The sequence below is a fragment of the Phalacrocorax carbo genome, chromosome Z (assembly GCF_963921805.1).
Source record: "Phalacrocorax carbo chromosome Z, bPhaCar2.1, whole genome shotgun sequence".
Taxonomy (NCBI): domain Eukaryota; kingdom Metazoa; phylum Chordata; class Aves; order Suliformes; family Phalacrocoracidae; genus Phalacrocorax; species Phalacrocorax carbo.
Window position 1 is genome coordinate 77424633 of NC_087548.1, and position 26406 is coordinate 77451038.

General features: G+C 40.8%; 3 protein-coding genes across 5 annotated transcripts in view; all 3 read left to right on the top strand.

Annotated features, from left to right (window-relative positions):
• Window positions 1-59: 59 nt before the first annotated feature.
• Window positions 60-2731, top strand: AK6 (adenylate kinase 6). Of its 2 annotated transcripts, none has more exons than XM_064437688.1 (5): window positions 60-168; window positions 731-823; window positions 1157-1215; window positions 1303-1448; window positions 1590-2731. In XM_064437688.1, exons 1-5 carry the CDS (start codon window positions 141-143, stop codon window positions 1777-1779), a joined length of 516 nt encoding a protein of 171 aa, XP_064293758.1. In that variant the 5' UTR covers window positions 60-140; the 3' UTR covers window positions 1780-2731. The 2 variants fall into 2 exon arrangements, with proteins under 2 accessions (XP_064293758.1, XP_064293757.1); XM_064437687.1 differs by lacking the exon at window positions 60-168 and adding an exon at window positions 379-521.
• Window positions 2732-3106: 375 nt separating this feature from the next.
• Window positions 3107-15843, top strand: CCDC125 (coiled-coil domain containing 125). Of its 2 annotated transcripts, XM_064438307.1 has the most exons (13): window positions 3107-3327; window positions 3482-3854; window positions 4640-4672; window positions 5387-5445; window positions 6926-7012; window positions 7905-7982; window positions 8754-8839; window positions 10882-10964; window positions 11862-11977; window positions 12546-12653; window positions 13665-13836; window positions 15209-15342; window positions 15472-15843. In XM_064438307.1, exons 2-13 carry the CDS (start codon window positions 3590-3592, stop codon window positions 15784-15786), a joined length of 1536 nt encoding a protein of 511 aa, XP_064294377.1. In that variant the 5' UTR covers window positions 3107-3327; window positions 3482-3589; the 3' UTR covers window positions 15787-15843. The 2 variants fall into 2 exon arrangements, with proteins under 2 accessions (XP_064294377.1, XP_064294378.1); XM_064438308.1 differs by lacking the exon at window positions 4640-4672.
• Window positions 15844-16313: 470 nt separating this feature from the next.
• ZFYVE16 (zinc finger FYVE-type containing 16) overlaps window positions 16314-26406 on the top strand; it is a 28155-nt gene continuing 18062 nt past the window's right edge. Inside the window, exons 1-3 of the mRNA XM_064439373.1 lie at window positions 16314-16530; window positions 23353-23461; window positions 23649-25831. Coding sequence (XP_064295443.1) covers window positions 23392-23461; window positions 23649-25831 — 2253 coding nt within the window. The 5' untranslated portion in view covers window positions 16314-16530; window positions 23353-23391. The remainder of the gene's footprint in view (window positions 16531-23352; window positions 23462-23648; window positions 25832-26406) is intronic.

Genomic DNA, 26406 nt, shown 5'->3' on the forward strand with positions numbered 1-26406 from the left:
GCCTGCCCACCCTCCTACCCGCCTCTCCCAACGTGCCGGCGGCCAGGGCAGGTGACGCCATCGGCGTGCGTCAGGGCGGCGGAGGCCCCTGCGCACGTGTCTCCTAGGTGACCGGCGGCCGCCGTCGGCGCGGCGGCACCATGAGGCGGCCCAACATTTTGCTCACTGGTGCGGGGCGGCGGCGGAGCGGGCCGGGCCGGCAGCCACCGGCCGGGACCCCCAGGGTGGCTCCAAGCGGAGGGGACGGCGGTGGTGTCCGTCCGGGGTGCGGGGGGGAGCATGGGGCGCTCGGGCCGGGCCTTCGGGGGAAGGCCCCGGCGCCCTGCAGGGGAGGCCCATCCCTGTTCGCAGCCCGGGGCGATCTGGGGTGCGGGGGCCCTGTGGGGACCCTGTCCGGTGGCTCTGCCTCAAAACTTGGCGCTTTTCCCATTATCTGGGGCTTTTAAACGAAGCAGGGTTTGCCTTTGCATCATCCCGGATGCAAACGCTTCTACAACGCTTCTATAACGCTTCTGCACAAAGTGAGAGTTTTCCGCCTAATTTTTTTCCTTAGTCTGCCGACATTGCTCATATTTGGTTTTCCTTAACATGCAGCTTTTTGCCCCCTTTTTCTTCCACGAACTTGCCAACATTGACTGACAAACACTTCCTGTTTCACCCCTAAGAAGGCTGCTTGAAGATGCCTTGCATACTGTTCTCTTACCAGCTTATATCGGGGTTTTGTCTTCAGGTACTCCGGGTGTTGGGAAAACCACACTCGGAAAAGAACTTGCTTCAAGAGTCGGGATGACCTATGTTAACGTGGGTGACATGGCGAAAGAAGGTAGGTCATATTAACAAAGTAGCCCAACAGCATAGACGTTTTTGCTTTGTGTAACTTTTTGCTTGTAGTGTGTGTCTTATATATTAAATGAAAGGGCAATGAACTTGCTTTAAGCGAAATACTTCTGGTGTTATGAGTTAAAAAGCCATTTATGTAATAGTAGTATACTTTGTATTAAGTAATAACAAACTTATCCTTGCATGAATTTGTAAATAAAGTTTCTTGCTCTGGACGCTATATTTTGTTTGTATCCTCATGAAATAAACATAACAATAAAAGAGTTTTACTATCTGCTCTTACTTCACAAACTTCCACAAATTATTTTTGCTGCAGGAGAACTGTATGAAGGTTTTGATGAGGAATATGATTGTCCAATTTTGGATGAAGACAGGGTAAGTCGCAACTTCAAAACCTTGCGTTTTTGTATTCTGACTTTCTGTAATTTCAGACAAGCTTGCTTATATTTGTTTCTTTTGTAGGTGATTGATGAACTAGAAGATAAAATGAGCGAGGGTGGAGTTATCGTCGATTATCATGGCTGTGATTTTTTCCCTGAACGCTGGTTTCATATCGTGTTTGTACTTCGTACGGAAAATTCATTTCTGTATGACAGACTCGAAAGCAGGTATGTCACTGGAGTGAGTAAAGTACTGTCATGATTTTGTTGGGAGATTTTTCTAGGGTATAAGTTATCGATTCTCTGTAGAATACTCTATAGTTCTCTGCATATCTGAGACCATCTCTCAGTACTGTTCTTGTTTTCTAGGGGCTACAAAGGGAAAAAGCTGCAAGACAACATCCAGTGTGAAATTTTTCAGACGCTTTATGAGGAAGCTGTGTTGTCATACAGAGAGGAAATTGTGCACCAGTTACCCAGCAACACTCCAGAAGACCTGGAGAGAAATTTGGATCAGATTATGCAATGGGTTGAGCAATGGATGAAGGACAACAACTGACATTTGGTGAAAAAGTACCTCTGACAGATCATTTCCTGGGAGAGTTTAATAAATGACATTAATAATTCCTGTATAATAAGTTAAAATTAATGTTATTGTAATTTGATATGGCTGGCAACTGGAAGAAACCTCAGAATAACCAGGTTGAGAGGCTTTGTAACGGCCCCTGAAGCACTCTGGGAGAGGCACACAGCAGAGCTGATGCAAGTGAAAATCCAGCAGCAAATGGCAGGATGAAAATGACGCAGTTTCCCTTTATAGCAGGAACTAGGTTCAATAATTGCGAATTTTTTGGAGCTTACAATTAAAACCAAACCTTCCCCCTCCCCAAGAAAACTGTAAAATGCCAATAAGAGTTGGCAGTTGAGGAGCTTTTGATTTCTAAAGGATAAAAACAGTGTCCTGAAAAGGAGTTAGTCTGCTTCTGAATTTTTAGACTAAACCCTGCTGTACTCCGCTGTATTCCTCATGTGTGGAGGCTCATGCAGGGCGAGGGGTGTCTGATGTAAGGAGGGTGCTTTGTTTTGGAGGGAAGAGAAGTGATGTAGTAAGAGCTATTTTAAAATGATTGCATAGAACTTCAGGAATTACTTACAGTGTAAGGCAACTTGGCTGTATCCACACTGGTGTGGAATAATAAGTTTTCTCTCCATCCTCTCGGTATTCTCCATCACCCATCCGAATCACGGAACATATTTATCACTGTAAGTTTATCAAGGAAATATGTCATTTGGCAGGATTATGAACCTGCAGCCATCTAAAATACAGTTACACTTAAAATACTGGCAGTGTCTGTTCTAATTGTTTGTAAAGCCTGGGTCCTGGGAGAGCATGGCTGTGCAAAGCAGAAATAACCTTTCTTTGCTGAAAAGGTGTCATGTAAAAGTGAAATGTCATGTGAAAGATTCTGTAGAAAGTGCTTGCTAATAAACTTTTTGTATATACAAGTTTGGATAGTAAGACTCTTTGCTTGAAAATTTTTCTTGTAAAGAGTATCATGGTTACATATTTAAGGTTCTTTTCTTTTATTCCGCATTTGGCGTGGATCCCTTTTTCTGAGATTTACAGAGGAATACTGCATCAGCAAGTTGACCCTTTGTGTAACCCGAAAGAGTGAAAAATCTGGAGTTCCTTTGCAGGATCGGGAGAGGGGCTGTGGGAACCCGCGCCACGCGTGTGTTGCTCTTGCAGCTGCTCTCAGGGTTGTTGCTTGGACGGGAACGCGGTGGAGGGTGATCCGGGGCGGGGAAGCGCCTGGACACCACCAGTTCTTGAGAATGCTGTGAATGACGTCTTGCAAAGGGAAATCACGTTTGTAAAGAAAGCTGCTGGGGATTTTTGCAAATACTGTTGTGGTTGGAGGGGACTGTGGGCAGGATACAGACCTCCCATCAACGATCCCGAACGCCGATCGGCGCTGTGGGCAGCCTGAGAGGGAGCTGTGCGCTCGGCCGGCGGCGATCAGCACCGGTGTTCCCGCCCGCCCCGGGGCGTGGCGGCGGCCGGGCGGCGGCGGCGGGTCGGTCGGTCGGTCGGTCGGGAGCTGCGGTGCGGGGAAGGGGTTGCGGGCGGCAGCGGGCACCCACCGTGGGTCACCGGGGCGCTTCCACCGAGCCCCCGGCCGCCCATCGCCACCCCCCTTTCAGGTTTTTCACTTTCATGTTTTGCTTCTTTAGTTATGGAGTTTTTCCTGTTTTTCTAGGTAAAACGCTTGTGTTGCGGGAGACGCCGTTCACGTTGCCAGCTAAGACAAGTGCCCTCAATCCGGGGGGGTGGGGACGAAATCCAACCAGAAAACCAGGAGGAGAAGATGGAGGAAGCAGAAGATGACATGACACGTGGAGACTTGGGAAACGGACTTGGGAGAAGACCTGGAGGTGTTTATGAAGGGGAAAATTTACAAAACTATTCATATAGGTCTAGGAAGGGATCTGGAAAGATTTGTAATTCTCACTTGTCGGCAAAGAGAGCAGAAGAAAGTGATGCTGTGGCTCTTTCCAGTTCAAAACGAAACAGTTTTTACGATGGATCATCCAAAAAGCCTGTTGCTAGTTCACCCCGGCAAAATATCTGTGGTAAGAGTAATTTTTAAAGTTAATTATTCACCATGAAAATAATCTGTTACCAAACCCGAGCAGTGCAGCTGCTTCACAAGGCATCAAGTTTAATTCAAACCGTTCGCCAAAACACTCTGAAATCTCTGCAGGACCCCAAGAATTCTGTGTGCGTGGCGTGCCTGCTGGGATCCAACGCAGCCTCGCAGGTTTGTTGCGGCAAGTCTGCTGTTAGTGTTGCAAGAGGAGATGCTCGAGGCCATCGAGGCAGCAGAGCAGTCTCTATTCCTAGATCTTCCTCCCAGAACATTAACAGCAGAATTGCTTCACAGTAAATGAGGCTGTAGCATTTCTTAGTGTAGAATGACCATTTTTAAAGCGTTTAGTTTTGCATTTGAAAGTGTTGTTTAGCCAGGAGCATCCTGTGGTGGGGGGGCCGCACTGTTTTTCTCTAAATACATATATATGAAATTGAATGGAATTGCTTGGGTTCCTGGTTTGTTTAAGTGTGTGCTACCAGAGATTGTATCTAAAACTTATGACTAAATCTTCAAAGTCCTCTTTGCTATTTAGTTGAAATTCGTGAATTCGCATAGTTTTGAGGTTAAGCAGTTGTTTTTAGAACCTGCACATCTCCATTCTCCTGGTATTGGCAACTTTTATTGTGAAGACAACACTGCTTTGAATAAAATCAAATAAAGGTAGTGCTGTTCGTTACACTTTAGCTGCTTTGCCTTACATTTTTAGCCATTTTCAGTATTTCAACTGTAGTACGTCCATATAACTTGCTTATTTCTGTCCTTTAGAACAAGTCCCTGCTATCCTCTCCATAAACCACAGTAAGCTAAGCCATGTAATTATTCTTTATTGGTTTCACCAGCGTAAGAGAGATGTTACAAGAGCAGCGTAATTCTGAGTGGTTTCACTGTCCTTCTGACGGTCTTTGTATGATGCTTGTCTTAGACCTAGGCCTTTCACACAGCCATATCCATGAGAGCATGGTTAAAGTCCACATGAACCTAACTTTGATTTAGCAGATGGCTGCATCTCGACATACCTCTGTGATGTTCAGTTTAAAAAAAACAGTACTAGTAGTAACTGGTTGTTTAGAGGAATACTGGATCTTGTGGAATACTCTGCCACTGTGCTTCATCACAGTCTCTTGAAAATTGCCCCTATGTCTAAATAGTGCTAGCCGCTGTTGTGTTGAGATTAGTTGTTGAAAAGTTAAAATCTAAAATGAATCTAAAGATTGAAATTATTTTTTGAATCAAGATGAAATTTTGTTGTGTTTGTTTTTTTTTAAGGAAATTCTAAAATGCTCTTATTTTAGGTCTCTTTACAACTGATCTTTTTTTCCCATTCCAATTCTTTAACTGTGAAACAATGTGTTTGAGCTTAGTATTTAGGTATTTCTTAAATCTCTGTATTAGCTCCAGAAAAAAAAAATCACCTCCACATGTTACCTGTTTTCAGGGTAAAGCAAATTCTCATGCTTTCTTTTGTAAATATTTTGGGCTCTCATTGTTTATTATCCCCTGTCAATCTTACAGAATTTAATACTGAAGTGTCAAATGAAGAACTAAAGCAACGACTTTGGGAAGCGCTAGAGGTAAGCAACTGTGCCAAGTGTGCTGATCTTGAAATCTGCATTTCCTTTTAATGTAGCAAAGTCAAGCACAGTGTTAGTTTATCTGATGAGCTTGGCATGTCCAGAATCTTGGATGGATTCAGGTTCTTGAAATTAGAGCACTAGTGGAAACCTCATTAAGTTTTATGCCAGAAAATCGCAGTGTGAGATGCAGTTTATACTCTGGCTTTCTTTTTTTTAATTAAGTTTTGGTCCCAAAAATCTGTAGTGTAAACAGAATAGCCTTTGGGTTTTTAATGCATTTTTGAAATGTAGTTGAAAGGTAGTTAACTCTTACATTTTCATTTTACTGTGGTTAAATGTGTTGACGTGTTGGCATCAGTCCAGGCAGAAATAGCAGGGTGATCTCAGCTGTGAAAACATACACTTCATCTGCACTGTGTTCTTCAATCTCAGGATAGCGTATGGTAGGTAATTTTCAAGCTGTTTTAACATGAAGAACCTTCAGCGCACAGCAAGTTAAAATGTCAAGGAACCTTACTCATCTTTGAGTAGGCAAAACTGATAAATTACCTTTGCTCCCAGATACAATTTCAGTATCAACTGCTGAAGTAATAGAACTGGAAGAACTATGAAAATAGTTTTGTATGACCACAAGTGAACAACTGAGTGACCTACAGAGGGGTTAAGGGAAGACAAGCATACAAAGCAGTAAATTTTCTTTTAACGCTTGGAAATTGAAAAAGTGCTTTCTTCTGAAGTGGGGAATGTTACATAAAGATGTGATTGGCATGTACCTGGAGCAGGAATCTGTTTTGGTTTTGTTTTGTTCTGGACAGGTAGTGCTTTTAATCTAACAGTCCTAACATTATATTTGTGCTATTACAGAGTATGGGCATTTAGTATAATACATAGCATATAGAATAGTATAGTACTATATAGTATATAGCATAATATATAGTATTATTGATAATACTGTATTTGTTTATAGTATTATAAATATAGTATATTCATACTATATACAGTATATATTTATAGTATTATTTATAATATACAATATAAAAATACTATATAAAACCACCATATATAATATATTAATGTAACATTTATTTTATATATCTATATAGTAATATTTACTGTAGTTTGTGTCTCCTACATGTATTTGCAGGCATGTGTATCTGCTATTCGGCTTTGCTTACTTCTTTTAAAGCTCCAGACCTGTTTTGGCATATACAACTTCTTTAGCAAGGAAGAGCTGCAGTATTTAATGGTTTATTTTCCCAATACACTGGAAGAGAACAGAAGGAACATTAATTACAAGTATTATTCTTTAAGGATTTTGTGCTAACGTGCACTGTTAGCATGTCTTCATCGCAAGCAAGCTATTAGAAAAGAATCATATTGGTTTTTTGAAGAGGGCAAATTTACATTGCTGTTACAGTCAACTTTTAACAGGATTACCTTGGCTTTTACTCAGTGTACCTATTTTATTTTGCTTCAGGAAGTTGAAATTTTGAAAGTTGAGCTTGAAGCGTCACAAAGACAGCTTGAAGGAAAAGATGAAGCTCTAAGACTTCTGCAGAGCATGGTAGGAGTTGTTCAGAAACCATTTAGGTACTTAGCGGTAAAGGAAAGAAAACTGAAGAAATCTTCCTGCCACTCCTCATCAAAACCCCCCAAACCATATGTTCTTCCCCAGGCTATAATTTAAAGCATTGAGTCTGCAAGTGTCTACAGACTCAGCTTCTACAATTTACTACTTTTTCTGCATGGAACCATTGCGTTATGTAAAATTATTGTTGTAGCAGATTCTTTTAATTTTATCTTTGAGGATCCTTGAAGATTTAGCTATGTAACCTAAAGAATAAGACCATCTTTCTAGTCCTTTAAATTACAGATTTTGCCAGTGCTTGAAATTCTGCTGCAAAGCACGGATATTTTCAGTTGACTACTCCTTCTGTTGTCTTAGAGGACAGTATGCATTAAATGTTAGGTCATTCTTTTGTTCACAGTTTCTATTTTTTTTTTAATTTGGTATCACAATGAATTTTGTTGAAATCATGCTCTGTTTTTTTAGCCTACTTGCATAACCATTTATAGTTCTGCAGTTTCCACCCTCAGACATTCTTAGAAAGTTGCACCTGGATCAAAGTGTAAGTATGTTGTAACCAGTTCTTTTGAGAGCTGATTTTGTGGACAAGGCCTAAAGAAGACACGATCTCATTTTAAGTGACGTCACATTTTTTAATAGGAAAGATTATGGGATTGAAACACTAGTTTGTTATACAATGTAGCTATTTAGTGACTTGAAATTAGAATCCACTGGGACTTACAAGGAAGTTGCTAGGGTTTGTAGTTCTACACACTCCTGTTTAACTGAGAATGTGAACTTCTCTTAATATAAAACTGAAAATTCGGATAAAGCCAAATTGAGTAAACTTAATTACAGTATTTGACAGTTAAAACTTTTTTTTTTGCAGGCAGTATTTAATAAAGCTACTAGTCATACAAAAGCAATGCTTCAAAAAACTGAGGAAGAAAAGAGAACTTTAGAAAAGGTAAGGGTTTCCTTTTCCTTTCTTTTCCTTTTCCTTTTCTTCCTTTCCTTTTCTTCCATGTTTCCTTCACACCTGTGCAAAAACATAGAAGTCCATTGCTAAGTAGTAAGGGGCTATCAGACTGTTTATTTAAATAAGTACACATCTGCCATTAGTTCCAGGGTTTTTTTGAAAGTATTCTTGTTCCTTCTAGTAGAAAGGGAAAAGGTAAACTCTTTCAATGTAAATGTTCTCGTGCTACACCATGTACAAATAACACCTGAAAGTTACTAGAGTACTCTGTACTTTCAGTTCGTCTTTGGTGGGAGTTTCACAGTCATTCATAGCAAGCTGCCCTATTTCATAGTTGTTAAGCTGGAGCTTCCCAACAAGTCTAAGAAACGGGTGCCCAGTTTTCATAGGGAAGATGGGGAGGAGGAGGAAGGTGGTATTGATCTACCTTGTTAAACTGAGTTTTATGCTTTGTTTCTCTTCTTGTGTGACTTTTCCACAGAATATTGAGGGAACAGGGAAACGTGACAGTGTGGGTTTGTCTTTGACATAAGCCACTACAAGCATTAGTTCATGCAACACAGTCTGGAATCCATAGATGACTGATGAGGAAACCTTGTGGTGTCTAGCACCAAATGTATTTTTAACAGTGTCACAGATTGTCATCACCATTGGTCACCTGGATCTCTGCCAGTGCCAAACTCAGCACCATCAGTTCCTCCTCTTCCTTTCAGTGGGAGGCTTGTAATAAGCTGCTGCAGGTTTGTTTTGTTTCCACAGGAAATAAATATTTTGCAATGGGAAATTGAATTTGATCAGGATAGATTTAAAAACATAGAAGACACATGGACAGAAAAATATGACAGGTATTTGACTTACACTGTATATCTTTGGAGGTTTTTTAAATTGCATTGAATGCTATATGCCATATTTCTTGTGTTCCAAGTTTGTTTCATCAGGTTTTCTGAGGTTTTTGTGTTTTCCTAATTTCCTTCCAGATTTAGGAAGATTATTTAATTTTCATGCCTGTTCCATTTGTAAAATTATTAAGTCTAAATTCTTTAGTGTGTATGTGGGCTAGATTTGCTAGGCTGGGTTTTAATTTTCAGCCTGTTACATTATTATGTGAGCTAGCTGGACCCAGACTGTCCTTATTTACTTTAAATATAAATGAGGCATAGAAAATAATGGTGTGGGCATGCATGTGGAAATATCATTCACTGGTTAATCATTGCTTTATTTTCTTGCATTGTAGGTATGAGCATATGTACAGGTAAAATGGAATGCTTTTGAGAGAGGCTGATCAACTGGTTCTTTGTTTAAATAAAGTTACTCTGGACAGAGAGCAGGTGTGGTTAGGCAAGCAGAAGATGCCAGAGGCACTATACTAATAATGCAATAACAGACCTTGAAAAATGTGACCAGCAGGCTCACTTATTTAAATGTAGACATTATACCTCTGATGTCTGCCTATCAGATTTACAACTATTTCAGTGGGGACCTTTATTTAAAATTTTCAAACTCTGAAACAAAGAATAAGCCAAAATTTTACAAACTATTCCTTTGTAAGAAGAGTTTTGTTAAGATATTGTATCTTGTTCTCTGGTTAAATTAGTTACACTTGTTAAGGGACACCTCTTGAAAAACCCTTTGGTGGCTTTCCTGACTTAAGAGAGAAGGAAGTGTAGCCAGGTAGTCTGGAGCAACAAAACTACTGCTAATTGTTGAAAGCTAGAGACGTGGCTTCAGAAAACTGCAAGACAGGAGCTCAGTCCACTTTGCAAAAAGGTTTTCTGATATCTTGAGGCAGCAGGATGAGAAGAGTATGTACTTCCCTTTGTTTATTCAAGTGAAATAATTCAGGTTGCTATTTAGTTTTAAACAAAACCATGAATTTACAGTATGCTGCATTTACTGACAGCTGAAGAGATGCATGAGAAAAATCATATTGCTTTAACATTTAGGACTTTAGATTGCCACTTTTTCATTCAAGAAGGAAATACTTAAATACTTCAAGGAAAAATGTATTCTAAATTCATATTGTTTGTTCTAAGGTTGCAACGCTTGAAAGTACAGCTGTTCTTGAGAATAGTACTAAGAGTACAGGAAGTTTACTTTCTAAAATTAAGACCAGAGCCATGTGGTCACATGTCCAATAACAACTTTGTTCTCTCAAGGAAGTTAGAGATTTCTAGCAAGTGTTCCAGAGGTTCATAATTACAAATTTATTTGAGTTTCTAAAGGTAGTGTGGTACTTAAACTTACCTCTCGTTAAACTCTTAAGTTGTTGGCACCATCTACTTAGATGTGAATGATTTTTTAAATTTTCTTTTTTAATGTTCGCTTGAACGTATTTGGACGTGTTTAAATTGGTTATGTGAGGGTGTGGTTTCATGAACAAGGTGAGCCTGTTTGAACAGTGCATGCTGTCTGGATTGCAGAGAAGCCTCTGCATGAGTGCAGGGGTTCTTGGCTTTGCTCCCTGCAGAGCCACCTGCAGCCTGGATAAAGAGGAGTGACTCCACAACAGCCAGCCTGGCATAGCCTGCTTTCTTAGCCTTGGTTCAGTGCAAGTCAGACCAAGCCTATGCACAGAACTTTATTCAGAGAGTTAGTTAGGATTAGTTTTGTGTTGCTTATTGGCCCCTGGCTAGCAGATTTTACATTATTTTCCATAAAAAAATTTACAAGTGAGGGAAGTGCTTGTATAATGCTGCATTGATAATGTCTTGGCAAACCGAATACTTGTCTCTCATCAGTTTTGATTTTTTTATTTCAATCTTGTCAATAATCCTAATTTTAATGTCTAGAAATATTAGATACAGTGTTTTAACAGGCTTTTTTCTTCATTTGAGTTTCATTATAAAACATTTCTTAAGGTAATAGAGCCTTTTTCTAACTTCTGCAGGATATATTGTGAAAATGCAGCTCTTAAGGAAGCATTGAAACTGAGAACAGAGGAAGTTAAAACACTTAAAGCTGAAAATGCAAGTAAGCCACCAACAGCTATTTCTCTTCATGTACTGTTTCTCAGGAATAATCGAGGATTTAGCTGTGAAGGAAGGTTTCTGTTGGAATAAGTTTCTTGTTACTTGCAGGTGATACTAATGGATATGCAGAAACCCTCTTTAAGCAGACAAGTTGTGTTTGTTTTTCTTCTCACATTGTTACTTGGACTGAAAAAAACGCCCATAAAATGATAGGGAAAGTCAGCTATGCATGGCTTAAGGAGTAGATCAGGTGTGAAAGAGTATACCTATCTTACCTCACTGGTGTGGTGACACCCTGGGTGTGGAGGGAAACAACCGGTCTGTGTTCCCAGTCGTGTCCTGGAATGAGGCAACAGCAGCCAGGGGAGCTACCAGGTGCTCCTGCTACAATGACAATCTGCGTCAGAGATATTTACTTTTAACATACCCACTTAAAGATTCCCATAGCACAAACTTTGAGTTATTCAGCATGTGGGCTTTTATAGCAGAGGTTTTCAAACCGCAGGTTGTGCAGGCATCGGCTGGGTCAGAAGGCTGAAGCCCCTTTCCCTTATTTTTGGTTTCCAAAAAGCTTTAAAATAGCTGACGTACGTCATTATTTCCCCAATATTGTGCTATTCTAAAAGAGCAGCTGCCTTAGTTGTAAGTGTACAAAGAGATGAACTCTTAGTACTGAGGCAGAGTAATATATGAGATGGTATCTCTGTGAGTGGGTCATTACCGCTAGGAGGTACACAGAAGGAAAGGCACCTGGCGTCTGAGTTTCTAGATCTACATAGGCTCACCACATTCCCAAACTGATGCTTAAACTACAGAACCGCTTCATTTGGGTGTAGTTAAACCCAGAAATTAAGAAATCAGAGCAGCAGACTTTTTAATCACTTTCTTTATTTCATAGTCTTGAATCAGCAGTGCTTGGAATTTCTTGCAATGCTAGATGTGAAACAACAGAAAGTTGTTCAGGAAAACATGTCCTTGAATAAAGGTGACATTACAGATTTTACAGGTCTTGAAGTAAGTATGACTTATATGTATTTCAAAATGGCTAGTTCAAATATATGTTTATATAAAAAATACATAGATAATTTTTGCTTACTGATTATGTAACTGTTTCTTTGGACCTATTTTTAGCTAATGACATATGCCTTTGCATGCCTGTTAATCACTGTTCTAATCTGTGGTGTGTCATGATTCCTATCTTGCAAAGAAAGTGTAGACAGAAGGAGCATCAGGCTACCTTTCACAGCCAGCATGCTTATGTTTTTTCTTCCTAATATCTTAATTCTTAACTCCTATGCCTACTGCTTTACTTTTATTAAGTGAAAAAAAAATCATGAGGTCTGCAGGGAGTAGCATACATAGGACAACAATTCTTGCCTTCAGGTTATCTTGCAGAAAAATGTTTTATGAGTGTGGTTGTGAGTCAAAAGAAATGAAGCCTAAATCTCCTGTAGCTTGCTTCCCTGACCCTTATGCTCCCTTTATAGTTTCAGGGTGGTTTTTTACTAGTCATGTGGCATCTCTCGTATTGCGTGGTGTACCCAGATAGATCCTTAACTGGTGGTTTGTTTTGGATTTTTAGCTGGCAGTCCTTGGAGCCTGCACCTGCAGTACTTCTGGGGGACAACCTTGTCCCTGCGCTAAAATGGCAGCTGTAACTCGAAAACAACTTCTTCATCTCAAGCAAGAGGTAATGCTGCTTGGCTTAGATATGAACAAGCAGAGGGGTGCTTGTGCTCAAAACCAAATGAAGCCAGAAACACTCCCCTTACACAAACAAACGTGTCTTAAAATAAGAAAGCTTCTCAGAAATAATGTGATGTTTGTTTGTAATGCTTGTAATGCCCTAACTTTTGCTGATATAAAACTGTAATTATGATACCAGTTAGCTTCAGTAGTAAAAAAAAATAATTCTTTTTCCTTCCACCCGTATTTTTAATCTAAAAAAAGGAAAAAACACTTTAAGTGCGTCCATTCTCTAAATGTATACACAGTGTGAGTGTGGAATACCTCTGACCCTTACCCTTCCTTCCTGGCAGTGCCTTCCATGCCTCCCTTGCATTGACATTGGCACTTACAAGCCCACTCACCCAGCTAGGTCAGGAAGCTGATCTTGCTGAAAAATCTGTATTTGCATCAGGCTTAAATTGATAACGTGATATTCAAGCTCTTAAGATTTTTAATTTAGTGAAATTCTATAGCTTTAAAATTTTTATTCTAATTTGTATTTGACTCTGCAAATGTGGTAACCATCCTCATGGTCCAACTGCAGAAGTTCCAGCTGACTTGCAGGTTTTGAAAGGAAGTACTGTCATGTGCCTTTTCTACCAAAGTTGTTATCCCTGACAGAGATACCATTCTGTTGCTCCTTTTGCTCCTGGCCCAACCAGCATGGGACATTAATACCCTCCTCAAGCATGCGCAGAGATAGATAGGCAACACGGAGAGCTTGTCTGTGTAGATGAGGGGTGGTGTGTGCATGTGTAGGAGAGGAACGGTAAGAATGTCAATATGCATTTCTTAATGTATTTCTTAATGTGGCAAGAAAGCACTTTGTTTGGTTTCTACTACTTCCTTGATTATATTCATTTAAAACTTGTCTGTTTTAATGGCTTCAGTCCGTCTCTTAATATACATTCTAAATCTGCTATTGCTTCCAAATTGCTTAATATACATTAAATTTTCTCTGAATTAAAACCAGATTGAAAATCTGAAGAAGTGTAAAGATGAAGCTTATATAATGGCAGATGCCTTCAGAATTGCATTTGAGCAGCAGCTAATGCAGAGGAAGGACCAAGCCCTGAGGCTTGCAGAAGTGGTAAAGATTAAGACGGAAACAAAGTTTATAAACTGGAGACGCCTGAAAGACAATGGTAACTGGGCATGCTATATACCTGGAATGGTTGAGTAGAAAAAAATTAGCTGGCGAGTGGCACAGGCAGACATTCTTACTGTGTTAAATGTATGGTTGTGGTTTAATTGCTGGTTGATGTTTCGGAAGAGTTGAGAAAAAAGGAACAAAGTTATGTCAAAACTGTAAATATGTTGAATAATGCGTCCTGTAGCTGAAGAATTTCTACCAGAAGTTTTGTATGTATAATGTTGGGTGTCTGTGTATAGGTGGACTATATAAATACAGTAGTAGGTCATTGGAGCTACCAGTCTAGGCTTTTAAGATAACTTTTTAAAATTATACATTCATAAGCTGTATTTTTCTGAGTAAAAATATGCTAGAATAAATAAACTGTTATCCAGGATGCTAATAACATTCTGGATATTAAAGATGCTTATTATGAAAACAGCACAAAAAAAGCTAGTATCTGGCAAGTTTAGCCCAGCCATTATGGATGCTATCAGCCATTTAATGTGCTGGGTTTTTTTCACATGATGTCTATATAACAGTTAGGGAAGGAGGAGAAGTGCAAAAAATAGGTACTGAGCTTTCACTGAAATACTAAATACAATACAGTTTTTTATTATGTATCTGTATTTACATCAGTATTTATTACTCTCATAATTCTTATCTGTGAGTTACAAAGCATTCTGTAAACAGGCAGAATTCTTAAAATCCTTATCTTTAAGGAAAAAAAGTAGTAGTATTTAAGTGCTTACATCATGGTCAAAAGCATAGCAGAATTTAGGAACGGTGCTTCAATATATATTTGTGTTAGCCATGGAGCTGGAGGTGCCAGGCTTAGAAGTTCGGTGGGTCTTCTAAATTCCTTGGGCAGCCCCAGGGTGTAACGCTAAACAGCATACATCCAGAAGATCTGTTTCCCCTATACTGATGTCATTGCTTCCCAGGTCTATGTCCTGATACATATGTTTCATAATTTTAATGTGTTAATCTTCCTAGAAATCTTAGAAACTTTTAAATATCTTGTGTCAAAAACTGTTGGGTTTTTTTCAGGCTACCTACTGTTTAAAAACAAATTGCCACATATTATTGTTTAACTAGAGTGTTAAAGTATATTTTCCATACAGCCAAAGTAATTTTTATTTTAAGTTTGTCCATATATGTGATGAAAGGTCTATTTATCTTTTCAGTACTGCTAGGGGCGGTGCTGGTGCTGCACACAAGTAATCTGCTGTGTTATGTATAGTGGGAGAAGCTGAAGCTTGTGTTGCCCTTTTAGAGGAGATCATTCAGAATCCAGTTTTATGCATGCCCATGTTATCCCAAAATAGTTTTTCTCTTCCAGAGTTCCTAAGCTCCACAGTTCAGGTATTTTTTGTTTTCCTTAGGACGTGTCAAGTTACAAGGGAACAAGAACAGTCTGGGACAAAAACTCTCCAGCCTGCTGTCATCAGGTGTGGACTGCAGGAAAGTTGAAGAGCTTGACAGTCCTCATGAAATCCTGAAGATGTTAATAGATTTGGTTAGTATTTTGTTAAACTGTTCAACTTGAAGTCCTTAGGGGAGCAAATATAACTGTCAAATTACATAGGCTGCCTTGCTCTTGCCTGGAAACTAGTTTCTTTTCTTTTTCTTTTGAATAAATACCCAGATAAATGACAAAGAGGAGGCTCTGGCTCATCAAAGAAAGGTTAGTTACATGCTAGCTCGTGCAATGGAGATGAAAGAGGATGTTTTGGAACAGGGTAAAGGAAATGGCATACTGAGGAGTCATCAGCATGAAGGCCAGGGGTCATTGGGCCCTGTACACGCCTGCTGCCAAAACCTCTGTTCTCAAAACAGTGCTTCGTCAGTTACCAGTGCAAAAACGTTTGAAAATCCAGTAGAAATGCTCCGAAAATCACACTCCTGGCCATCAGCAATTACACACTGTGAAGACAGTAATCCTCATGGAAAAGCGGGCTAAACTATAGTGATCTCTGTATAGCTGTCTGCTGGAATAAATTTATTTTTTAAAAAGAAAGTTCTTACAGAAATGCCTAAAAGTGTCCTGTGATTGCATTACTGGGGGCCAAACTAGGACAATGCGTTACCTGATACCATCTCTAATGATACTGTAACAGCACTGTAACTGTTGCTGTGGTGAAACAGCCTGATTTAAGTAATTTAACACTAATTTCTAAAACAGATGGAGCAGCTCTCGGTTGCCTGAACCTTTTGCTTGGGCCTTTCCCTGACTACACATTATCCGGTGACGGGACTGACGGGGTGAAAGTTACGTCACCCCGGAGGGTGACGTCAAGAGAACAGGCGAGGGGGTGCGGGGGCACGAGATCGCAGCCCGGTGGGGGCGGCGGCGCCCCCTGCCGGCGGGGCGCGGGAAGAGCCGCGTCAGTCTCCCCGCCGGCTCCGTCCCCCCCCCGCCGGCTCCGCCTCTTCACGTTGCCACCGCGCCGGGGAGGGCGAGGCGCCGCCGCGCATGCGCGGAGCGGTGGCTGGGCGGAGAAGGAAGGGGCGCTGCTGCCGCCCTGCCGGAGCCGCGGGCGGGCGCGCGCTGCCTGTGAGGTGAAGCGGCGGCGGCTGCAGGGTGTTGCCGCCCGCCCCACAGCAGGAGCAGCGGCGTCCTCCGGCGTCCTATGCGTCCGCCTCCCCCTCCCCCGGCGGCCTGGGAGGGCGGCACGGCTCGGCTCGGCCCGGCCCGGCTCCGGCGGTGAGGATGTGGGGAACGGGGCTGGCGGGAGCCGCGGCGCAGGGCCAGGCGCGGAGCGGGACCCGCGGCCGGAGGGGGCGGGCGGGCGGCCTTCTCTTTCTCCTCCCGGGCCGGCCTCCCCGGTGGGGAGCCTGGGGTCGGTGCGGGCCCGTCGGGCGCGGAGCGCTGCGCGGAAGGGGTTCTTCGGAAGGCGCTGGGCTGCTGTCCGGCGGCGGGTCTCCTGCTCCGGGGCTGCCCTCTCACCGTCCTCAGCACTGCTTTATGGGGCTGACCGGCTCTGTCTCGCCTGGGCTGGCACGGGTGGGCGTCGTTAAGCTGGCGTGGGGCACTGGATTTTATTCCAGGCCTGAAGTTCCTTCAGAAGTGAAGCGACTGTCGTTAGCCAGACAAACTTCGTGGCTTTTACGGTCTCAGTAGTATCGGTGAATGCGCTTCTTGGAAGTGGAAGCGGGTAATGAAACAAAAACAAACCCCTGTGGTCTCTCAGCGGACAGTTTGCCGCTTGCACGCTGCAGCAGCTGGCCGCGCATTCCTCTCGCATCGCTGCTGTGCAGTGCGTGTCACATCGGCTAGGTGGGTTCATTGCCCCTACAGGTTCAGAGATATTAGTGATATTTTTGCTTAACTCTGTTCCATCTGTTTTGGTACGGGGTACAGAGTATAACGGCCTGCTCACACCATACACTTACAGGCATTAAGCGTTTTAAGACGTACTTCTGGATAAACTGGGAAACATTCTCAGTTTGTGTTTACGTACAAACCATAATGGCAGAGAACTGTCGTTAGTACATTCTGGAGAAACGAGTAAAGCACAGAAGGATCCGGTTGACTGCCGCTACTAGGTGCTGTAGGGTCTAGTGCGGTATTGCTGAGGTTGTCTGATGTGAGTATCTGGTTATTAATAATGCAAATCAGAGAAGATGAGAATATTAGCGGGAACACTGGTTTCCACTGAGGAAAGATCTTTCAGACCTGATGTAGTAATTTTATTCTTGTGACTCATTTTCTAATGCTGATACAACTAATGATGGTGGCACTGTGGGCAGTGTGAGATGCGTTTGTTCAGTTGAGCAAGTGGATTCGTCAGCTCTGGGCCTGGCTGCTGATGGTACCGCTGATGTGTGGGAGCGCTGCTGAAAAACAGTAATTATTGACAGTTTTTTTTCTGTGTGAGTGAGGCTGTTTTCTGCTCAGAAGAACAGTAACAAAATACTGTGGATGAAGGAAATAAAATCTTCAGGAGCTGAAGATGTCAGAATAGAGCTGTCTAATTAGTGTTGGTGATAATATAATCTGTTGGTAAAGCTTTGTTCTTCTGAAGTGTTAGTATTGAACTAACAGAATGTTGCCCTTTAGGCAAGGCAGTTTAGTTTTTGCAGCGTGCCACCTAAGCTTTTCCTTATGTGTCTGTGTCTGAAAACTTCTATAACTTTTATCTTCATCCCCTGATTCAGCTAATAAATTTGCAGTGGCAGCAGCCACAGCAGTTTTTGCACTGGGTAATATGTTGTCTTGCTCAGCAAGAATAATTTTTGTTTTTATTTTACAACATTTAAGTTTTTCACAAAGCATTTGCTCAGTTGTAATGAAATTCCCTGTGAAGTTGATTGCTGATGACCTTCATGTGCAGCTGTACCCTTAAATATTTTTTGTCCTTAGGGTCTCAAGCCTATGGGTAGGCATGTGATATTGGAGAGGGGCGAGAAGGAGAAAGCTGGTGGTTAAATATTTAGTAGCCTAAAAGTGGGGGAAGAGGCATACTGTGCTTGGTGCAGCACTTTGCTTGTATGACACTGAACTTAAATAGTTCTTAATGGTTGTGTTTTTGTTGGAGGCTTTGTTCTAGTTACAGTAGTTGCCGGGTGGTAAGCTGGAAAAGCTCACTTAAGTCCTGTTGTGAGGCTAGAAGCTTCAATATAGCTTTCTGCTCAGACTGAATATAATGATTAAACACAGTGATGGAGTTGAAGTAATGTAATTATGCAGTGAGCATGAAGACTTTCCCGATAACCTAAAATTAAGATGGCTACCGTGGTCAGCTTTCTGGAGTGAAGAGTTATGTGTGTGTTTGTGTTTCATTATCTCTAAACCTGATATTGTGTTCCTTTAGCATGCTCCATATAAAAGCAGGCCTGTATTCCACAGGGATAACTAGCTGTGACTAGCTGGAGCTCTTGTAATACCTGTATATATTAACACTGCAGAGAGTGTTTTCCAGGGATTCTTAAACTTCAAAAGGCACCTTGTATTCAGATATTAAACTGGCTAGCTGGTAATAATAAACTTATCTATTTTATTTTACGAGTTACCACCACTGAAAACTACTAACTACCACCATTTAGAGTGACTGTATTTGAGAAAAAGAAATTGGCGGTCCATCCTGTAACTTGGCAGTACTAGCACACTTGTTATCTTCTCCTTTAAATAAGTGTGTGTTGAAATCCCTAGGAGAATGTTGGTTTTGAAATCTGGAATATGTGCCTATTATAGGAGAAGTGGTTCATAAATGATAGAAAAGAAGTGGCCTATAAAGTGTTGTTAAATGCACTCATGCACTCATTGCACAGTCATCCAGATCACAGTATTTGCTTCCCTTAGCTAACGGTTTCTGTGTAGTAGGATTATTGCCATTGTTTCTTAAGATACTGTTTAAATTTCATCAAAAATGCAGTATTAGGAGTTTGCCAGAGGCCAAGTCTGGCTGGGGAAATAATGTAAGCAAACCTTTGCCATTCTCTCTTGTTCCTTTTAAGCTTGCCTCTTGGATGGCTCAGAAAGTAAAGAAAGGTGTTTGACCAGGTGTCAATGTGACCTAGATATTAACTGTTCAGAATCCTTCCTGAGAGCACCACACAACAGCTTGCTTCAGTCCCCTTCATGTTGGCCGCTCCAGGTACTGGCTTCCTGGGTTCACATGCTGACTGCTGCCTGGCATAGCAATTGAGTGTTGTAAGTTTTCCACTAAATAAACTCAGGTAATGTAATAAAGCAAGCTGGTCTTGAAATCAGGGTACTATTCCTGTGAATTGATGCTGAAAAGCTTTGAAAGATGAGACTTAAGGTAAGCTTGTTTAGAAACACACCAAATGTTTGCTTGGAGAAGTGGCAAGTACTCTTAGCATGCTTTTTTGTAATACATCGACAAAAAGTATTATTCTGTCTTGAAGCTGAAGAATACTCAACAAAACAAAGAGTTGACTGTTAACTGGAAAAAAAAAAGGATCTTTGCCAATCCTTTGTCCTTGGAAACCCTTGTGATCAGTGTGTTCTGTACTTCAAGTGGGATGAGCTGCTGATAAAGGAAGTGTGATATACAGAAGGACGAATGGTGTGATGAGAATTGGAGACCTGTAATGGTGTAAAATGTTTGGAAAGTGACCTGTGTCTGTCTGTTAATATGTAATTTTGGTGTATTTTTGGCTGAAGAAGTAGTAAGTGAACAGCCCTATGCTTCTCTTGATGTCAGGCCTTGTAGTCATACAGTAGGCAGTCAGATGTCTTAAAGAAATAACAGACCTAATTAGCTCAATTTAGCACAGTAATCTGTGAAAATAAATCTCTAAAACTAAATATGAAAGATTTTTTTATAACAGCTTCTGGTGCCATTAGGGTACCTGAATAAAATTAATTTCAGAGATCATCTTTAAGTGTGATTTATTGGTGATAGGTGCTTGTTTCCTTCATTAACAATTAGGGTTTTTAAAAAACATTTATTGCCAATTTAAAAAATACTCAATTCTGATTGTGGTAAATTAGGAACTTAACTTGCAGGGCTGTAAATCTACAAACAGTGTTTTGTGTAGATCATGAAGAGTGAGGCAACCAGATTTACAGACCCTTGCCAGGACCTTGTGCTAGGTTAGTGTTTGTTTCACTGGGAAGAAACAAGCAAAAAACCTAACTTTGTTCTCCCTCTACAGTATGTGACTTTCTGTCTTTTTAGCTCCTTGACCTGGCTTCTTGTGGAGTAAGGTAAGAGTGGGTGCCAGCACAAACGAAGGCTGGGGTAATGTGTGGCTGGAGAGTGGCAAGGGGGCTGTGACCACCACCCCTTTTTGTCGCAGCTGTTAGTCTGCACATTAGTTGTAACTTAAGTTGCACCTGAGTGGTAAGGTTGAATAATATATACCCCTACAGAGAATAAAAATCAGCATTATGTATTTCTTGACCCCTAGTTTTTCTCATAATCCTTCAATATTTCTAGTTCATATGATATGTTAGACTAATTTTTGACCATCGGTTTTGTTGCTGTCTGTAAATGCATGCTTTAAGGATGGGGTCTGTATTTTAACGTCTCTTAATGAATCACCAAAAGCTGTTAACATTGTAAGGCTCTTAACTGAAATAACTTCAATTTTAAGTTGTAATCTCCCACTTGCCAGGAGGTTGTGAAATGAGCCGATTGTTACCAGCAAGACCTGTATTCAAATGAGTGTAAGAGAAATGACATTAAATAGGTACTTGTTGCTATTTGATGCTCATTAGATAGCTGTGTGAGACTTGACGTATGGTGCAGCATGCTGAAGACTGTTGGAGTGACTAATTTGTGGCCATGGATATCAATACAGTGGTATATTCAGATTGTTTATTTTTTACTTACATATGGGCACAAAGTACTGCATTAAGTTATGATGCATACTCTTTGCTTCACCTTTCTTTTGCCTTGCAAGTCTCTATTTGGACTATATATTAGCTTAAACAGGTATTCTTGTTATGTGTGTAGTGAATGCACCTGGTCTGAACCATTCAGTGAGAGGAAGCCTTACACCTTTTAGATCTGTAGCTGCACTGTGGTGTAAGTGGTATGAGAGGATTTAACTATTTCTTTGGGCTCTAAGCTTTGAGAAGAGACAGTACAATGATACCATAAGTCAGCAAATATAAGAACCCCATAAAACTCAGTTTGTAGTTTTAGAAAGCAGGCACTCTTTATTGTGGTGCTGGGCGCACAGGGGATCACTCCACTTAGTGTGTGCACTGAGTTGCTCTACTACAGGGGTTATATGCAATCAAAATATACACATTCATTACATTTCTATGAAATAATTACCATAATCATACTGTTATTTGAATTCATCAACATATGCACATGTCCTTAATGCATGCGCATTTGTGTTCATTGGTGGTCTTCCAGGGTCCTGTGGTGGTCGTTGATAGTCTTCCTCACTGTGTCTGCTGGTTGAACTCAGTCTCTGGGCATGCTCAGTTCATTTTTGGCTTGGTTGCACAATTCTTACTGATACTAAACTAGCTTGTTCTAGTACATTTCCCTTATTTATTCTACTCAAGGATACAGTGTCTCCAGACTCCCTTCTATCTAATCACATACAGCAAGCTCTAGGACTATCTTATTTGCAAAGTATTCCAAGTATTTCAAACTTAGCTATGTTACTCCAATTAGAGGGGACCATATGTTCCTTTTGAAGCTGGTGTCAGGTATCAATGACATGGTCAAAGTACATTGAGTGGGGTAGGGTGCGAAGTCAGCCAGTGCAGAGAGTAAATGCACTGATAAGAGTGGAAGGAAAACCAGACAGACCTCTGCAGGTCCAGTTTCCAGACATTAGACTAAAAGGATCTGACTCTCTTCACTTACAGAAAGTGTAAATAACATATTGATTGAATGTTATAGGTAACTGCGCAGTGGGTTTTCAGTCATGAAAAAGACGTGGAATTAGAAAGCACTTGAGTGAGCAAAAAGGCATAACATTGAGTGGCTGAAAATCTTCATTAAACAAATGAAATGGGATGTTTTGCAATAGGGAATGTGATTAATAAATAGATTTTTGATGAGTTGGTAAGTTTCCAAAACGAGATTTAAAAAAAAATTTTTGTTTGGGTCTCAGAGAAAGTTAATGGGTTTTGTGTTTTGAGTAGAATAGCCATGATGAGCTGAATTGCCATGCTGTGTGGTTTTGGTTGGTTTCCCCCCCCCCCAACTTTGGAGGATGGTTTAAGAGGAGGATTTAAACGCAGCTCATTAGTTGTCATGGGGGAGGCATACTGACCTCAACCTGCTTAAATGCAATTGCAGCTCTGTGTCAAAATGGCTGTGTCATACATACTTCAGTGCTTCAGCTGGTTATCTGCTTTACAGTCCTGATACATGTTAGGTTTTAGCTTGTGTTTTGTCTTATCTGAAACGTTTGGTCATAGCTGAAAGTAAGTTGAGGTTGATTGGCTGGATAGCTTGGGAACTGAGAGAACCTGTTTCTTTAAGGGCCAGGTTCATGGGCTCAGTGTCAAACTGGTTATCAGGTTTGAACCCAATACAGGAGGCTTTTTTCTTGCTGGCACTTTTGCCAGCTGAAGGATACTTTTTGTACTTCCTACTGCAGTTTAAAGCATTAAATATCTGGAATTATGTAGGCATAATTTATTTAAATGGTTAGCTTGGGTTGATTGTGTAATGACAGCCTATTTTGTTTTTTTTTGCCTGTGAACTGTGTGGCATAAAATGTATAGGGGGTCAAAATAGAAGATCCTAGGATCCCTTCTGGTTTTAGGCTTCCTGACATCATAAGCCCACAGTATGTGCTTTCAGATGCATTTGCTTTTAATAAGGCAGCCTCAATTTCCTGATTTAAGGTGAATTTTGGGCGTATTGTGCATAGTGTACTGACTATACTGTAGAGCGTTTTCAGAGTGCATAGAGGCTGACAATCTGCAGCCTTGTTTGTACTTATATTTTGTATACTTGGAGAGAGAAGAAAATGTTTTTAAAAAGAAAAAATATTTCATAGAAGTTGCCTTCTAGTAATAAAACTTTGACTTTGTAAACAGCAAAATGCTGTGAATGAAACGCTATATTTTTCTTTTTAGGTTTAAGAAGGCTAAAACTTCACTAGAACTGTAACTAGAATGGACAGTTACTTTAAAGCTGCAGTCTGTGACTTGGACAAACTGCTTGATGAATTTGAACAGAATACAGGTTAGTTCCTGTGCTGCCTTGTTCTCCAGCATAATAATATCTGCCAAATGGCTGTTACCACGGAATTTGAAAGTAACATACTCTAAATAAAAGCTTGTATTGATGAATAGATGGGATTTAGAGGGAGTGCACTGTGGAAAAAGATTAGTTTTATAAACTTTGCTTTTCATCTTTTTGCTTAAAACAGATGAATATGACTGCTACAGAACACCTCAAAATCCATATGACTCAAAACACCATTCGCTTTCTTCGGTTCTGGATTGCTTACAACATGTATACCCAACACCAAAACTGCAAAAGGATGCTGATGATTGTACTTCTTCAGAAGAAGTCTCTCTGGCTGGCCACATTGGATCAAGTGAAGTGCTTCTGAGTTATTCATCACAAAATGAGAAAAGCATGGCTGGACCTGATCTTTTGTCCACAGTGGACAGTGGTTTCTTACGTGAAAGTCAGCCTTCAAACGTAGAAGGGTATAATATACTGGTGTGTGATCTTGTTAGTGACACAGGTAACTTAATTCATTCAGTGGCTGCTCATGAAGATACTCAAAAGTTGCAGCCAGATGACTTCCAGGTCAGTGAAGGTTTGATTGGTCTTGGCATACCTTGCTTATCTGTTCCTAGTTCTGTGTTATCAGCTGGTTGCAGTGGCATTTCAAGTACAGGGCAGAGTGGTGGGGACACAATGCTACATGATTCAGTACATCTTAAAACAGAAGAGAGGAATCATTTAGCTTTAAAATCAGGTGGTTGTGCTACAGCAAAGATCTTAGATCCATGTGACGATCAACACAGGACAGAATCTGTAAAGTTCAGTGAAGTATTTGACCAGCTTGAACAAACGGCTTACCTCAATACTGCATGTGTCCCTGTAATGTCACAGAATTCAAATGTGGACAGTCCCAGAGATGAGAAAGCATATGAAAAATTGCCTTGTGAACTGCAAGATGAAAGTGCCTGCTCTGCAGTAAGCAGAGAGATGTATGGAAGAAATGCCGTAGAAAATGTAGACTCAAAAGATGAGAGTGATGTGGAATCCCTTACTTCAGATGTGCCAAAGAGGCCTCAGTTGCACAGAAGCCAGGCAATATTACCTGGAAATTCTGTTTTACCAGGTTCCTCATGTCAGACAGGAGCTGAAGTGGAATTGGAAGAGAAAATCACAGAAGAGCATGTAGGTAGTGAAGAACCTAATACTAATGAAATACTACACAGTGTTTCAACTTCGTGTATTTCAGTTGAGGGTGTCCAGACCTCACTGTCGTGTCTTCCACTTCCTGTATCTGTATGTGGTTCATTAGTTGTAATGGAAGAAAAAGTTAATCCTCTACCTCAAAATGAAATGGAGGAGGTTATTAGTGATATTTTAACCGTTCATGCGGGAAAGTCTAAAACTGATCTCTCTGGTAAGGAATCCTGCAAAAACACTGACTTGCATGAACAGGAAGGATATAGAGCTAAAATTGAGAAAAGTCTTGTGGAAAAAAGTACAGATGGAGAGAAGTATGATACTGAGAATGTAACAGATGACAGTGACTCTCAGCAAATCGAAGCTTTTGCTTCTGCTTTTCTAGAATATGAAGCTGAACCATATGGTGTTGGTGTAGACTCTTATTACAATGAAAGTATGAGCCGTGTTATGGCTGACTTTACTGATGAGGAGAATGTTATTAAAAGTGATACTCTAATAAGCGATGCTGAGCTTGATGATTTCCTGTACGGACAAAGTCTTCAGTCCAATGTGTTGAAGTGTTCAGACAATGATAGTAACTTAATGGAAGCTGATGCAGATGAAGGGAATTTAACGAATGTGAACAACCTGAATTTCACAGAGGTCACTGAAGAACATACGCAAGCAAAACTGGAGGAGATAATGAGGATTAATAGTAACTTTAAAGCGTCTCTTGCTGCCAATGAATCGGAATCTGTGACAGAAAAGAGTATGTCTTGTATGCAGGGCGTGACTGAGAGTGGTAGTGAAGCACTAGTTTCTAATGTTTGTACTGCAGGTGCAAGGCCAAAGCAGTTGCTTGACCTTTCCCAAGGAGCTGTCAGTCAGAGGCAACGTAATAGAACAGATGTGCCGGAGAGAGAAAACGAGGAAGCCAGTTGTGTTACCCCAGAAGCTCTCCTCTCAGGCAGCACTGTAACTGTTCGTAAAAGTTCTGACCCTGCACGCACTGGGGAAGGCAGCTCTGAGGCTGGAGGAGATCCAACATCTGAAAATGTAGAATCACTTAAAATACCTGCAGCGCTCTCATGGAAACAACCGTTGTGGGTTCCTGATTCAGAGGCACCCAACTGCATGAACTGCCAAGTCAAGTTCACGTTCACAAAAAGACGACACCACTGTCGTGCATGTGGAAAGGTAAGTTATTGAGGGGGCTCCTGTGTTACTGAAAGCAAATGAATTCTGATTTGAGGGCAACCAAAATACAGAAGGGAAAGAATAGTGACTTTTTCTAGGTTCAAAGTATTTTATTTTATAAAAAATGTATTTTTCCTTCATAGAAACTTAAAGACTGTTGGAAAAGACTGATATTAACTAAACGTATGGCCTTTTTTTGAAAATAATTAAAAGGAAGTACAGAGAATGTTATTACTGGCTAGACTAATCTGGTTTTCATAGAAAAAGGAAGATGAGACAGTGGACTACTTCATAGTAGTCATGGTGAATCAGCTTTTTACTCAGCTTTTAAATTAAGCTTAAGCATTTAAGCTTAAAAAAATTGAGACGATGATCGGAATTCAGGTAAGTGATCATATTAGCAGTAGTGCACTGTCCATTAATCTGCAAGGATTGCATTCTCTCAGGAGCTGTAACAGCAGTACCAGTGCAAAGGATTTATAGTCTAAATCTGTCCTGCTGTGTGTTTAGATGTTTAATTTCCCAAGGGAGTCTTCTCAGGGGAGAACAACACTGCTTTTGTGGGGTGAATGGTA

Coding starts and splice junctions, on each gene's coding strand:
- AK6 (XM_064437687.1), top strand. CDS start 479: ATGCAAACGCTTCTACAACGCTTCTATAACGCTTCTGCACAAA. Junction 824..1,156: donor GGGTGACATGGCGAAAGAAG/GTAGGTCATATT, acceptor TTTTTGCTGCAG/GAGAACTGTATGAAGGTTTT. Junction 1,216..1,302: donor CAATTTTGGATGAAGACAGG/GTAAGTCGCAAC, acceptor TTTCTTTTGTAG/GTGATTGATGAACTAGAAGA.
- CCDC125 (XM_064438307.1), top strand. CDS start 3,590: ATGGAGGAAGCAGAAGATGACATGACACGTGGAGACTTGGGAAACGGA. Junction 7,013..7,904: donor TAAGACTTCTGCAGAGCATG/GTAGGAGTTGTT, acceptor TTTTTTTTGCAG/GCAGTATTTAATAAAGCTAC. Junction 15,343..15,471: donor TGAAGATGTTAATAGATTTG/GTTAGTATTTTG, acceptor ATAAATACCCAG/ATAAATGACAAAGAGGAGGC.